At 43.8% G+C, this 15,000-nt stretch overlaps 1 protein-coding gene across 2 annotated transcripts in view; it reads left to right on the top strand.

Moving 5' to 3' along the window:
* LOC113657243 (calmodulin-binding transcription activator 1-like) overlaps positions 1-15,000 on the top strand; it is a 255,734-nt gene that overhangs the window by 109,520 nt on the left and 131,214 nt on the right. For both annotated transcript variants that reach the window (XM_027168903.2, XM_027168904.2), the window contains exon 3: positions 7,837-7,904. In XM_027168903.2, the coding sequence (XP_027024704.2) occupies positions 7,837-7,904 (68 nt within the window). The remainder of the gene's footprint in view (positions 1-7,836; positions 7,905-15,000) is intronic.

Genomic DNA, 15,000 nt, shown 5'->3' with positions numbered 1-15,000 from the left:
TTAGCAGTTAGAAACACACAAGATTTGAGTTAATTGCCGCTAACGACTGGGGGAAAAAAGCCAAATCGGCTAAATAAAAGGTAGAACTCGAGAAAAAGGAAAATATTCCCGAACATGGTGGACTGACCACTGACCTCATCGGTCAAATCCCGAGTCCTGCCATTTCACCTCTGACAGCTCTGCTATTTGTAGAGTTGTCATCGTGCCAGCCGGCACCGCAGAGACAACACGCTCTCGAATTTAAAACATTTTAAAAGGCCACAGGAAAACAGCTGCTTTCTTTCCACTTTTCTCTTTCTGAGTTCTACGTTCTGACAGCACGTCACAGCCGAAACCTTTCCGTCTGTAGATGTTAAACACGCCGACGAGCTCCAGCTCTCCTTCAAACTTTCTACCACGGTCATGACCTAAAGGTTTAAAGTTGATTTCTTTAGCCAGGTGTGAACGTGTAGGTTTAATGCTCCGGCGCGGAGACATTCACAGGAAACTCTTCAGACGTCCGCGGTATACGGTACGAACGGCGGCCATCTTGTGCGTTCGGGTAAAAGCAGCTTCGAAGGAACACAACGGAGCTGATTATTATTTATTATTAGCTGCGATCTTAAGTCTGTTATTAGGTTTCGTTAAATAAAAAGAAATCACAACCGTTTTTTTTGCGGCTTAATTTTGCGATCGGTTCGAAACGTGACATCGGTTATGGATTCCTGGCACAAAGCAAAATAAAAAAATTGTGAGCCAATCAGATGTCTCTCCTTACATCCACCATGTGCTCCTTCCTATAACACCGCCTTCACACGCCGGAAGCCCGTGCTCTCCTCTGAGCTTTCTCCTTCTCCTTCACCGTGTTTTGTTGTTCAGATGTTCTCTCCGTCGTAGCGGATGCTTTGATGCTAACGGTACACACGGCTCTCCGTTTCCCGTTCCTATCTCCCGTCCCGGCGCTTCTTTATCCCGAGCCGTATGCGTCGTGTTGTTGCTTTGGCGGCTATTAATTGCAGTCACTATCAATCTGCTTCACTCGCTGCAAAGTAAAGGAGCTATTTACCGCATGACTGTGCATGTGCGAGAAGACAAGCAATTGGCCCAAGTAACAAGTGGAAAAGTTGGAAACGAATTAAAAACTTGGGAGTTTGTGTGATTACGGGGAAATTGCAAGAACAACTAAATGTAATTTGAAGGAGACGAGCTTCAGCATTTAAGGGGATTTCCATTTTAATGAGTCCTTTAGGACCGGGTTATTAACATGGCTTCATAATAATAATAATAATAATAATAATAATAATAATAATAATAATAATAATAATAATAATAATAATAATAATTTCTTATTTCTTCTTTTCTGTTTTTATTTCTGCTGGTTTATTTTGTGCATTTATGAATCCCCAGCTTTCCTACAGTTGTTATCAAAAAAAAGAAAAGAAAAGAAAAGAAAAAGGAAAAAAGACGGACGTAGGAAAGGAGAGTAAATAACGATCCATCAGTACGAGCTTCTTCGCCGTTATCTCGCGCGAACATTTTATTATATTTTAGTGAGAATGTGCTGACAGGTTTTTCGGGACTAATCACTCGTCTACATCAGTTCTTCTCGGTCTCTTTCTCTTTCTACCTCCCTCCTTCCCTCTCTAACCGCTAGCCGAGAGGACACCGTCAAACTCTTTGTTTTATTTTATTTTTATCCACAATGGCACTAGGCTTGGCACCACGACAATAGAACAACATCTCGCTTCGAGTCAACTTCTTCTTCCCCAGCCTTGTTTTTTTTTTTTTTTCTTTCCTTCACAATTTTATTTTCTCCTTATCAATGCCAGACAAATAAACACACAGAAGGACAGCATCAGGGTCAGTGAGAAAGAGAAGGCTAAGAAAAAACTCTTCAAGTCGAGCTCTTCGCCACCGTCTCTCGAGGTGCATAGAAGAGGCGGAGCCATGACACGCTGTGGCAGGAGTCCAGTGTCACGCCGAAAGCTCAAATCTCCTTCAGGATCCTTCATTGATTGCAGATCGATCCGTGCATGATACATCACCCAGCCCTGAACCCGACAGATCCGGCCCTGAGAATCTGAACTACTGCCATCAGTGTCAGAGGAGTAGCAGGTGTTTGCCAGACAAACCGAGTCAGTGTACGCATTTAAATTAGGCAGCGCCCGGATCGCACCAACCACCAGCCTCCAGTCCTCCAAACTACAACTACTCACCACCATCTCTAATATCCCAGCGAATCAGACTCTTCATCAGAGCTGATATATTAATATTCATTATTGACTTTGTATAATATTCACCTTGTATTCATTCATCCATTCATCTTCTACCGCTTATCCGAACTTCTCAGGTCACGGGGAGCCTGTGCCTATCTCAGGCGTCATCGGGCATCGAGGCAGGATACACCCTGGACGGAGTGCCAACCCATCACAGGGCACACACACTCTCATTCACACACACACACAACGGACAATTTTACAGAGATGCCAATCAACCTACCATGCATGTCTTTGGACTGGGGGAGGAAACCGGAGCACCCGGAGGAAACCCCCGAGGCACGGGGAGAACATGCAAACTCCACACACACAAGGCGGAGGCGGGAATCGTACCCCCCGACCCTGGAGGTGTGAGGCGAACGTGCTAACCACTAAGCCACTGTGCCCCTGTCTTGTATTCAGAGTAACAGAAATGCATCATGATGAATGTTTTAATATTCAGATCGTATGTTCAGACAATTTGCACCGCCAATTATCCTCCTCCACTAGGCGGCGTCCATCCGTCCTTCTGTACATCCTTCTGCCCCGAGCGTCCCTCTGGGATAGAGCGATATCTCAGGCGTGAGCGCTCGACCGTTTGTAGATTTCATACGGAATTAAGACCGAAAGCAGCAGACGGACTGATTAGATTTCGATATCGATCGAAAGGTCACATCAAGGTCAAATGTCTAAAATCTGAACTAGTTTTTCCTCAATTGCTTCCTTCCTGTTTGAAGTATATTTTAAGGGCAGACAGATTAGTAACAATAAGGACTAGACTTGCCGGAGGCTTCCGCAGTGTCAAGGCTTTTTAACTTTTTTTTTTTTTTTTTAAGTTAAAGAGCTCCCTAACTGAGTGTTCCAGAATGACAGAATGACTGAACATCAACGTGAGGACGCTACGATGTCCGTCTCCGTCTCCGTCTCCGTCTTATACTTTCCCTTAAAAAACCCAAACAGTGTAGTGGCGGCTCTACACTCGAGGCATCAGGGGGAGTATTTATCTCCTGCGTAATGCCTAACAGGCTCCGGACACCCCATTTTAGAAATTAAGTATGTCTGTGTGTGTGTGTGTGTGTGTGTGTGTGTGTGTGTGTGTGTGTGTGTGTGTGTGTGTGTGTGTGTGTGTGTATGAGGACTGGGACTAAATCCGTGGGTGTGAGCATTATGATTAATGACTCAATTTCCTCTCCCACTTTTTAAAGTGGCGTGTCAGTTTACTTCCAGAACTTCTTTGATTTCTCCTTGACTGAGTGGGTGGAGAGAGAATATAAAGAACGAGACGGAGGATTCGATCATGATTATCGAGACGATGGCAGGAGGGCTAACGTTACGCCATTTCCCCCCTGTGCCGCCGGTGAAACCGGGCTGCCGCGAAGTTCTCTCAGAAACAAACACTCATTAAAAAATCTAAATGAAACCCACAGACTTACTCACAGGTTAAATGCGGCTTTGATCGACACGAACACAACCAGACCTTCGTAAGGAATCGGTCTGAAATTGCCAGAGCCTCCCGTCTTCTCTGAGTTTCCCAGAGTGCCGGATCACTTCGCCGGATCTCTCGGATCGTTCCGATTAAAAGCGATGCTGTCGGGGTTTAGGGAGCAAAACCGAGCGTCGTTCATTTCACACTTACTCTGGGTTTAAACGATTATAGTCGGCTTCACATGGGACATAAAAGCGAGACTAAAATTGATTTCTTACTTTGCCAGCTAGTAATTCAACTTTCTTACTTTTTTCCTTTCTTAAGCAACACGAGGGAACCGTAAGAGAAGGTAGAGGAAGGAAGGGTTTACAAATTAAAAGCGTTATCGACTTTACCGGAAAGAAACGGAAATATTGCTTGGCACGATCTGTGCACACTTCTGATGACGATTAAACCTCGACCCAGTTCCGTTCTTCTTCAGAAGGTGTCGATCAACGTTCTATAACAAATCACACGTTTACGTTAGTGCGTCATCGTTTCTATGGCAACCGTTTGGACACAGGACACCCCCCCCCCCCCACGTAAACCGATTCAAATGAACGGTTGACAAGTTTAACATTCGGAGGGAAAAACTTTTTCAAAGTTTTCCGAAAAGTTGTTTGACATTTCAGTTTTTTGACAAAAAAAAACAGACGCTGGTCAATATCAGTACTGTGACGATATGATGTATGATGGACTTATGGCCGGTATCGTTATGTCTTAATAATATATATATCATAAGTTATACTTAATAAATACAAACTAAAGAGAACAGAATGTCTTTCTGACAGTTTGTCAGCTAAAACTTTTATCTGGATCCGTATCACGTATCATACGTACAGTGCGTGTGATGTTTTTGTCATATCACCCACCCCCAAGTGCAGCCTTTTACCCATGATGTCATTGTTCCTGTGACTCGTTTTGATGAAGCTCCATCATCTCCACTAGAGCAGCTCTTTGATCACTTCAGCAACAAGCTTTTTCAAACGGCTTCCGAAGCTTACAGTTATCTTTTTCTTCTACCGTTGTAATTAAATATGACGGTACGTCCTACCGGAGCGCCTCCTCCTGATTGGCCGAGACCAAAATGTAAGTTTGAAGAAATGATTAAAGTCAGGGGCGGTTCTAGAGGCGGGGCCAAAGGTGCTCTGGCCCCTGCTGAAACCTGATTGGCCCCCGTACCATCAATCGTCGACGAGAAGAGCAACCGGAGAATTTTTCAAAACAATCACAGATGCAATTCCACCACGAAACAATTGGCGGCATTCGAGCGTGAAAAATGAACGATTGCCGAAATGTATTTGCACCGTACTGAATAAATTATATTGTGTCCTTGAATGTACCCTGTACTTGGCCCCTGAATGTGGCCCCTTAATGGCGCCTGTTACAGAAAAATCTTAGACCCACCACTGATTAGAGTCACACCGTTGTTACGGTCACAGTCATACGTTAGGTTTGTTTTCTGAACGCCGTGCTACGACTCGCAACATCATCCGCTCCGAAATTGCGGAGACGGCCGCGAACAGCTCCTCGAACTAAAGGAGACAGAAAGAAAAAGAGCTCTGAGATTGTCCTGATTGAAGAGAGAAGCACGTGGATGTCTGGAAATCTGGCTCGGGGCATGTGGCTCTTTGTTTCCCCGACTCTAGTTTAAAAACACTTTGAGGAGTTTTTCACACTGGATGTCTTGTGAGTGCAGAAAGTCAGAGTGTCGCTCTTCAGGTTAACTGGAGGTGAGAGAAGCGATTGCCTGGAGCAGGCTCACCAGAAGCTGAACGACTGGCCTCCAGGGTGAAGAAGAAATCAGGAAGAGGAAGAGGAGGAAGAGAAGGAGGAGGAGGAGGAGGAGAGGGGTTCTCTGGGAGAACGCTGAAGCTCCACAGACCTTCGTACTTTGTCATACAACGTGAAGCACGGAAGAGTAACACGATAAGAGTATTAAAGCTAGAGAAGAGGAAAAAAGTGGCTAAGAAGAAGAAGAGGCGAAGACTAGGAAAGAAGAAACGTCAGAACTAACAAGCCACTGAGAATTGTTTCCTAAATAAACTGATTTTGACAAAAAGCCCAGAGATCCCTTTTGTTTTTGTTTTTTTGTTTTGGTTTTTTTCTGTTTGCCAAGTTATAACAGGTCACCGTTTGTCTTTCACTCCACCCGAGGACGTACCAGGGGACCTCAGGGGCTCGACTTGACAAGCAGTGAGACAGCACTAATGAAAACTTAGCTGAGCTGTAAACAGGAAGACAAAGGAGTGTGCAGCACGGCCAGAGAGAGACGATGAAACACACACACACACACACACACACACACACACACACACACACACACACACACACACAAAAAAAAAGCTGAAACAATAGAGCTGAGTTGGCAGAGACGCAGCAGCCTCAGACTTTCTCTGTTGCCTTTTATAGAGGATAAAACTTTAGGATTCCTAATCAAACCTCGGTGCAGATAAATTCCCTCTAAAGGCTGCAGCATCACAGCTTTATGTTAATACGCTATCGTTGCTATAGCAACAGCTCATTCACATCAAACGCATTCTAAAACCCGGGTAATCACGGACTCGGTGTTCTCTTTCCAGTACGGACATGTTTATGGAAGGAGTCTCCAGCGTCAGAGCTTTGTAACAGGTAGCTGTAAGGTTCCGACGTCTTTCGCAGTTTCTCGGTAATGTGAACGTTTCGTTTTTTTTGTCTTGTAAACATCAAGATAGAGAAAAAAGGCCGGCCGGCGAGGGAACAAGCGTTTATAGCTGCTGTAGCCGAGACAGAACGTTCCTCAACTATAAATAGATAATTACTGAGAAATAATAAAAGATAACGTAATCATTGAAACGTTGCTGCGATACACTGTAAAGGGAACGGACCACTTTACACATGCCCGTAATTTTCCTATGACAGCATGAGCCATAATGTTTTTTTTTTTTTTATTTCTTACACACTGCACTCCTTTCCTCTGGAGAAGAGCCACGAGGACGGATCACGGCGACGTGAGGAAGCGAATAATCCGGTCTTTCTTTCGATCTCACCTTTTCCTCTTCTTAACATGCTCTCCTCTTTGCATAAGCCCTCATAAGGCACCTGTAACATTCCGCGATGAAGCTGTTAACCTTTCCACGACACGCCTCGGCTCTGTAGGCCAGACATCAGGACACGGATTCCGCTCACGGCTCGGGCGAATTGAGACCATCAGCGCATAAAATGAGCTCCAACTCTCTACAGCGATCGAGGAATTCAAGGGACGAGCAACTGCCGTGCATGAGAATGACATCCTGTAGCTGTCTGCATACTTTTTTTTTTTTTTTGGTCATCAGCAGGTCATCTGGAAACATCCGGCACACTTTTTATGTCTGCTGACATGGACGTGAGGCTCGCTGATGAGAGGATGGCATACAGAAGGTTCCGGGTTTAGATCTTCAGGCAGCAAAGTGAAAAAACAAACAAACCAACAAACAAACAAACAAATATATAAACACATAAATAAATATATAAATATCCCTTGGATGCATCCATGTATTTTCTTTAGTGTGATATTCAATCAGTGCTGTTTTCTGGGGTGTTTTGTTTGTTTTAGTTGTTGTTTTAGTTGTTGTTGTTGTTTGTTATCAGGTGGTTACTGTCATGATTCAGCTCTGACTTTGGCCACGTGCAGTTTTGTTTATGTTTCTCATCACGTGTCTGCCCCGCCTTCGTCTGCTCCTTCCTGTCACCACACCTGCTCCTCATTGTGTCATGATTGTCTTGTGTATTTAATTGTGCCGCGTTGCCTTGTGCAGGACTGTTGTCCTGTCTTGTCTTCAGTCTGTGTCATGTTTCGTGTTCCCTTTGTTATTAAACCCTGTTTTGTTTTGCTATCCTGCGTCTGGATCCGCTTCCTGCCCCGCGTCATGACAGTTACATTTATATTGTTTGTTTTTTGTCTTTTTCAGGAAATCGCTGCCAATAAACAAACAAACAAGCAAACAAACAAGCAAACAAATAAATAAATATCCCTTGGATGCTTTCATGTATTTTCTTTAGTATGATATTCAATCAGTGCTGTTTTCTGGGGTGTTTTGTTTGTTTTTGTTGTTGTTGTTGTTGTTATCACGTGGTTACATTTATATTGTTGTTGTTTTTTTTTTTTGTCTTTTTCAGGAAATCGCTGCTTACTTGATATCATTTGAAAAGCATGAAGAGTGGCTAACGACATCCCCTAAAACCAGGTATGTGTGTGTGTGTGTGTGTGTGTGTGTGTGTGTGTGTGTGTGTGTGTGTGTGTGTGTGTGTGTGTGTGTGTGTGTGTGTGTGTGTTTAACTATACAGCATATTAACACCTCACCTGTAGGGGCAAGATTGTGCTTTCTTTTTACAGCTGGGTGATTTCTGTGCTTTTCTGTACGATGTCCAGACAGATAATGGAATATTAATGGCTACTTCTAATGTGAAATGTGGCCAGACTTATTAAGCGCAATGTTCTCTCTCTCTCTCTCTCTCTCTCTCTCTCTCTCTCTCTCTCTCTCTCTCTCTCTCTCTCTCTCTCTCTCTCTCTCTCTTTCATGAGAGTCATTAATGTAGGTGTTAATGTGCTGGGCTTGAACAGCATATCATTCTATCAGCGCGAGAGGCCTCGACACGAGGATTAAAAAGTTTTTACTTGATCTGTGGCGATAATGAATGATAATGGAAAAAATTTTTTTGCACTTCTAATGTTAATTATATGCTTATCATGAAATATTAGAACATTAATGCCACAGATAGAGAGAGTAGAGCCTGAGAGGAAGGCACGCTTTATGGGCACAGGTACTGTATGGAGAGAGATTGTAACGGCTTTAATACGGTTATCATGGAAGAGAGACTGACAAGAATATGGCGTAAATTTGATGCGGTCTGAAGGGGTTTGAGTCGGACCAGGTGTAGCTCCGCCCATAGGTCGTTGTTGTATGGGTTAGCAGTTAGGGGTTGGGATAAGGGGCAGTTTTATACTGTAGAAGGAAATGGATCAGATCGAGCCCCACCCCCACCCCCCCACCCCCACCCCCCCCACCCCCCACCCCTGGACTGGCTTAAAAAAACTGGTTGTTTTGGTTGAAGTGTTTTCCATGATTGTGGCATGAGGTTAGCTGTCTGAGCCATCAATCACTGTGTGTGTGTGTGTGTGTGTGTGTGTGTGTGTGTGCGCGTGTGTGTGCGCGTGTGTGCGTGTGTGCGCGCGCAATGCAAACAACGAACCATGAGTGTTGTTTTTTTTACCTATAATAATTTGAGCATCAGCATGAAAACAGTGCTGTTTGTCAAAGTCATGCACCTTCTGAAGCGTTTGAGGCTGAGACTCGGTTGTCCTGAACCTCGTCATGAATCAGTGTTTACGCCGAATGTGATTAGACTGCTTGAAAGTTTGTACACCCTTTGGATTTATGGAAAAAAAAAGTTCAAAAGAAGAAGCAGAACGGTGGGGATGATCCCCCCCCCCCCCTCCTCTTCTTTTCTTACGAGACCGACATCCTGTAAAACTCGTCGTCGTCACGCTAACGTCAACGAGAAACTCCAGGTCTTATGCCCGAATATTGTGTTCGGATTAAATCTATTACATACAGCACTCTTTTTTTTATTTTTTTATTTTTTTTATTTTTTATTAATCTCATTTAATCCCTGATTATGTCTAAACATTTATTTAAATATAAGACTGTGCCATCTGGCTTGTAGAAGATAAAGACATTTGCTGTCAAAATGAAAATGGTAATGAGTGACAGACAAACACACACATGCACACATGTACATGCGAACATTCTCAGTCTCTCTCTCTCTCACACACACACACACACACACACACACACACACACACACACACACACACACACACACACACACACACACACACACAGCGCGTTTCGCCCCCGGTGTGACTTTACATAATGGCACTGATTTCAATGTGTGATTTGCCGTGGCTGTTTAATGCAGCGAGAGCTTTCCGAGCCTTAATGAAGCCACCGTTACTCGCGGCTGTTTTTCAGGGGTCATAACCAGTGTGAGCTCTAACTCGCAGTTATGACTGCAGGGACATGAAGCTAACGTAACGCCACCCCCACACACATGGGAGCAGGAATAATAACACTGACACACACAACTCATTACAGTTAGACTTCAGGATTCCCGAATATAAAATAAGACGAGCTCATCAACGTCGAACGTTCGGAACGTCGCGGTGACGTTGTTTTTCTCACGCAGTTTAATTCTGAAGCAGAACAAATTACAGGGCAAAAACATCCAAGGTGTCTCAGGAAAGCGTTTGGCTGTAACGATTCACCAGAACAACTCGGGATCTGTACCTGAGCGATGGTGAAAGTAGAGAGTGTTACGTTCACGCTAGCGACAAGCGGCATCGTCACGCCGTCCCGTGTTGCCCCTTATCACACCACCCCAGCCTGTATTTGTTTAGTATAACCTCACAGCCTGGAGTGTGTTATTCCTTACTTGTTCTACTCTTCTGATAATAATGGCCTAAGCAAATACTACATTACTCTGATTATATTCATAAATAACCTTTCGCTTTCTTCAGTATAAAACTGCAGTTAAACTGATTTTTGGACAATTTCAGGTTAAAGGTGGGGTCTCCGTTGTTTGAAAGCTAATGTTGACATTTGAAATCGCCAAAACAAACACGCCCCTAAACTAAATGGGTCACACCCCTGTTTTGATAGCTCCGCCCCCAGACAAGTATTATGGCAGAACCTGTTGGGGCGGCTGGATGAGGGTATATTTTTATCAATAAATTAACTCAATGAGTAATACTATGGTAATACAAAAACACATTTTTCACACATAATGTCACACATGCGCACTGAACACTCTCTCCGCCCATATCGACAAGACACGCCCCTTTCTGTTCATTGGCTACACGTTTGTTTTGTTTTTGTTTTGTTTGCCGGCCCGACGCAGTTTTCTGAAGCATTTCTCAAACGACAGAGACCGCACCTTTAATGCAGATAATGAATTTTTTTTTAGAAAGAAACCAAACTGAAGAAAACGCATCCATAAACAGGCCGAACGTTCTGTAAAAACCCCTCAACAGAAATATAAGGTATATTTTTTTTTGCATTGCAGTAATGCTTCAGCTTTGATCCACATTGATGTAAAATGAAATGCTAACTAAGAGCTTTGACATATAATTTGTTGTTTACGCCCCAAGCGTTTTTGTTGCTGTTGTTGTTGTTGTTGTTGTTTTAACCTCCTTAAGTAATGAACCTCTGATCTACAATCCCACTTAACATTCAGCTTTATGTGCTAATCTTCTGGAGGCTTCAACACAAACTTTTATATCCTTTATAGCAGCACGGCTTCTCACTCGGCGGCTCTCTGTTTTCTGCTCTCTAGTGAGCCCAAACATGGCCTTTTCACTGCAGAACACCGACGCACGGCCACTGGCATTTTGTCAGACTTTCATTTCGCCGATGCAAATGCACAGAGGGCTCTCTGAAATGAGCCACTAATGGAGAACGTGAGGTGGCTTCTCTCTTTCTCTCTCTCTCTCTCTCTCTCTCTCTCTCTCTCTGTCTGTCTAGATGACAGGAAAATGATAAGCGAGAGAAGAAAAGAGAAGAGAATGTGTTTTATTGTGGGTTTGTTTCTTTCATCAGTTAAGAAAGAGATTCGCTCTCTGTTTTTCTCTCTCTCTCTCTCACACACACACACACACACACACACACACAGAGAAAATTACCACGTTTGAACAGCTGACCTAAGCATTGTTTGTTGTCTTCCCACATCTTCGGAAATGTTCTCACGCACACACACACACACAAACAAACACACACACACACACACACTCACGTCAATTTTTCTTTTCATACCCATACCTTGTGTGATTGACTTCCAGAGTCCCATATGAGCAGTTCTTTAGACATCGCTTTTATTAAAACACAACACAATAACAAAAGAGACATCCAAGGTTTCATCAACAACAGCGTTGTATTCCTCCTGGAAATAAACAATCATTTTTCCCAGAGAAGAAACATGGTGTGTATGTGTGTGTGTGTGTGTGTGTGTGTGTGTGTGTGTGTGTGTGTGTGTGGTAGACAGATGATAAATATAGAAAATGCAGAAAGAGTGAGAAGACCATAGGATGGAAGGTGAGGGAAAAGTGTGTGCGTGTGTGCGTTTGTGTGTGTGATTGGGTGTGTGTGTGTGTGTGTGTGTGTGTGTGTGTGTGTGTGTATGGTTACTCTGTGGTTTCATTGAGGTTAAACTAATAGGTAACTTTATATAGTATGCATAGGTTCTTACATACATCCAATATACTCTGTGTGTGTGTGTGTGTGTGTGTGTGTGTGTGTGTGTGTGTGTGTGTGTGTGTGTGTGTGTGTGTGTGTGTGTAGCAGACAGAAACTGCACAAAGAGATAGAATGAGTGCAAGAATGAGAGAGAGAAAAAGCTATTGGTCTGCAGAGGTCTACAGAGAGAAAGGGAGAGAGATTTTCTGGGAGCACTGATAGTGGAGGGGTCTGTGTGTGTGTGTGTGTGTGTGTGTGTGTGTGTGTGTGTGTGTGTGTGTGTGTGTGTGTGTGTGTCTGTGCGTGTCTGTGTGTGTGTGTCTGTGTGTGTTCTGTGAGAGTGATTTTCATAGCTCTGGATTAATCACCTTAGATTGAACACACACACACACACACACACACACACACACACACACACACACACACACACACACAGCAGGTTTGCTGATTTATAATTGTTTACCTAGTTGCCACTGACTTGCTAGAAATCTGCACTTGTCTGTTTCAGATGACGTTTGTCCCACTCTGACATATTGCTCACCTGCTCTTGTGTTCTATCTCTCAGTACATGAGAACTTTCCCTACACAGTGAACCTCAGCGAACCTTAATAAAAGCTTCTCGACCTGACTTTGGGGTGACGTCCATACAACTCCACAGACGCTCAAACACCAGCAGCTTTTAGCCCAAAGGAACAATCAGAATGAAATGTATTATGTTTCCCTTCTGTACCAGTAAAATCATCACATAAAATATGAGATTATTAATAATGATGATTGGATTATTAGTTTTGGTTTACTTCCTTTTAACTTTTTTCTTTTCGACTGGTTTTCGATGAACAGTCCGTAATCCGTGCAGATTATCGGATTTTCATGCGTAAATGTCCACACACTTAGCAGCAGGAGTAAAGATATGAACATTTTTTTAAATGTAAAGGGATTTGATGAAGATGTATGAACAACGATTTACGGGTTACTTCCGAATCTATTCCTGTCCATGTTGATCATCAAGGCTCAGTGGCAAGAGAAACACAATTCTGCATATTGTAGAAGATTGTACGTGAATGTATAAGGTATTGCTGACTTTTGTTTATCTGTTTAGCTCCTCCCCTTTTCCTCTGTATATGACTGACAGGTGAAGTCCATCATCTGGGTCTTTTCAGTACACTGCATTTGTTCATATGCTTCTATCTATGTGTGTGTGTGTGTGTGTGTGTGTGTGTGTGTGTGTGTGTGTGTGTGTGTGTGTGTGTTGATTGAGAAAGTGTCCTGTCCAATAGGCAGTTGAGGATGATAAACACCGGGGGGTCGGGAAAACGGCAGCATGTCAATATGAAATAGAGACAGACAGCGAAACAGACAGAGGCGAGGAGTTAGGGTGATGAATGAGGAAGAGGAGGGTCAGTGAATTACTGAATCATTTGAAAAGGTGGCAGTAGGGAGGGTGGGGGTATTTTGAAGAAGAGCCGGCGATGTAAAGGAAAAAGGGAACGTGAAGACAGAAGTATGTGCGAGTTTGCTGTTATATAAAACGTATCATTTCTGCACAAGACTCCGAAATAGAAACGCAACCGGCGTCGATACAAGAAGAGATAAAAAACACGGACGACGCCACGTCTGTCTTCCGTTAGCAACAGACTAAACAGCGAAGCGTGATGAGCGATGTGTATTTTCCTGAAGTGTAGAATCGGCGCTATAGATTTAACAACAAAGCGACTACGTCGATCATGTAGACTGATCTCAAGTTAACACACCGCTGTGGTTACTGCTGATGCCGTTAGCGCTTATTTTCATTTAACACTCGGGTTCAGGAAGCATCACTAGTGTCAGTAAAGAGGTTATCGTTCGAAGGTGAACTTTAACATCTTTATTTATGTTGGAAAAGTAATTATATCAATTTTAATTGCTCAAATGTTGGCAGGGGTCACGGTGGCTTAGTGGTTAGCACATTCGCCTCACTCCTCCAGGGTTGGGGGTTCGATTCCCACCTCCGCCCTGTGTGTGTGGAGTTTGCATGTTCTCCCCGTGCCTCGGGGGTTTCCTCCGGGTACTCCGGTTTCCTCCCCCGGTCCAAAGACATGCATGGTAGGTTGATTGGCATCTCTGGAAAATTGTCCGTAGTGTGTGTGTGTGTGTGTGTGAGTGAATGAGAGTGTGTGTGTGCCCTGTGATGGGTTGGCACTCTGTCCAGGGTGTATCCTGCCTCGATGCCCGATGACGCCTGAGATAGGCACAGGCTCCCCGTGACCCGAGGTATTTCGGATAAGCGGTAGAAAATGAATGGATGAAAGCATCGATGTGGTCAAATCGTTCTTTCGGGAGATTGGAGGTAAGATATAAATAAAAAGCTAGTGAGATACATGGAGCACGTAAAGAAGTTCGATCCTGTTCTCACACGGCATCTAGCAGCCTCTCTAAAAGTAAGTCTGACTGTTAGAAAGTGCTGACACTTTAGAATCCTTCCATAAGCGCTAGATAAACATCATTTTACGGAAAAATCCACCGTTTTGTTTGTTTGTTTGTTTTGTTTGCTGAACGAGGACACCTGAACAATAAGGTTTGAGAATTCAGCGGTGCTCCAGAACCGGTTTCGGTTTTGTTGCCGTTCCGTTCGGTTCCCAGATTTGGTTCATCACAAATATTTGACTGACCCTTGTGAAAACATCCAAACAAACACCCCAACAGATTCATTAAGGTGTTGGTCAGCGTGCACTGCGTACAGCTCTGTGTGTTGGCCTCGACCCAGCGTGCTGTGGGCTGTGCTGTTCTACAGAAAGGCTCTTGGCAGTAGTTTGGTAATGAAAACAGATGGCCATTACACCAGGGTCATCAAGGGTCAAGCACACAAGGTCAGACTGGTCAGAGATTCAGTGAAACGTTCACTTTTTTCCTGGTGCTATAAGAGCAGTCTGTGGAGTGGAGTGATCAGTCACTGCTGTATTTCATATAGGTAAACAGATTCATCAATACATGTGTGTGTGTGTGTGAGCGTGTGTGTGTGAGTGTGTGTGCGTGTGTGTGAGCGTGTGTGTGTGTGTGTGTGTGTGCGTGTGTG

Source organism: Tachysurus fulvidraco, chromosome 2 (assembly GCF_022655615.1).
Source record: "Tachysurus fulvidraco isolate hzauxx_2018 chromosome 2, HZAU_PFXX_2.0, whole genome shotgun sequence".
In the NCBI taxonomy this organism is placed as follows: Eukaryota; Metazoa; Chordata; class Actinopteri; order Siluriformes; family Bagridae; genus Tachysurus; species Tachysurus fulvidraco.
The sequence above is the reverse complement of the archived record's forward strand: the minus strand, read 5'-3'. Positions and strand labels throughout refer to the sequence as shown.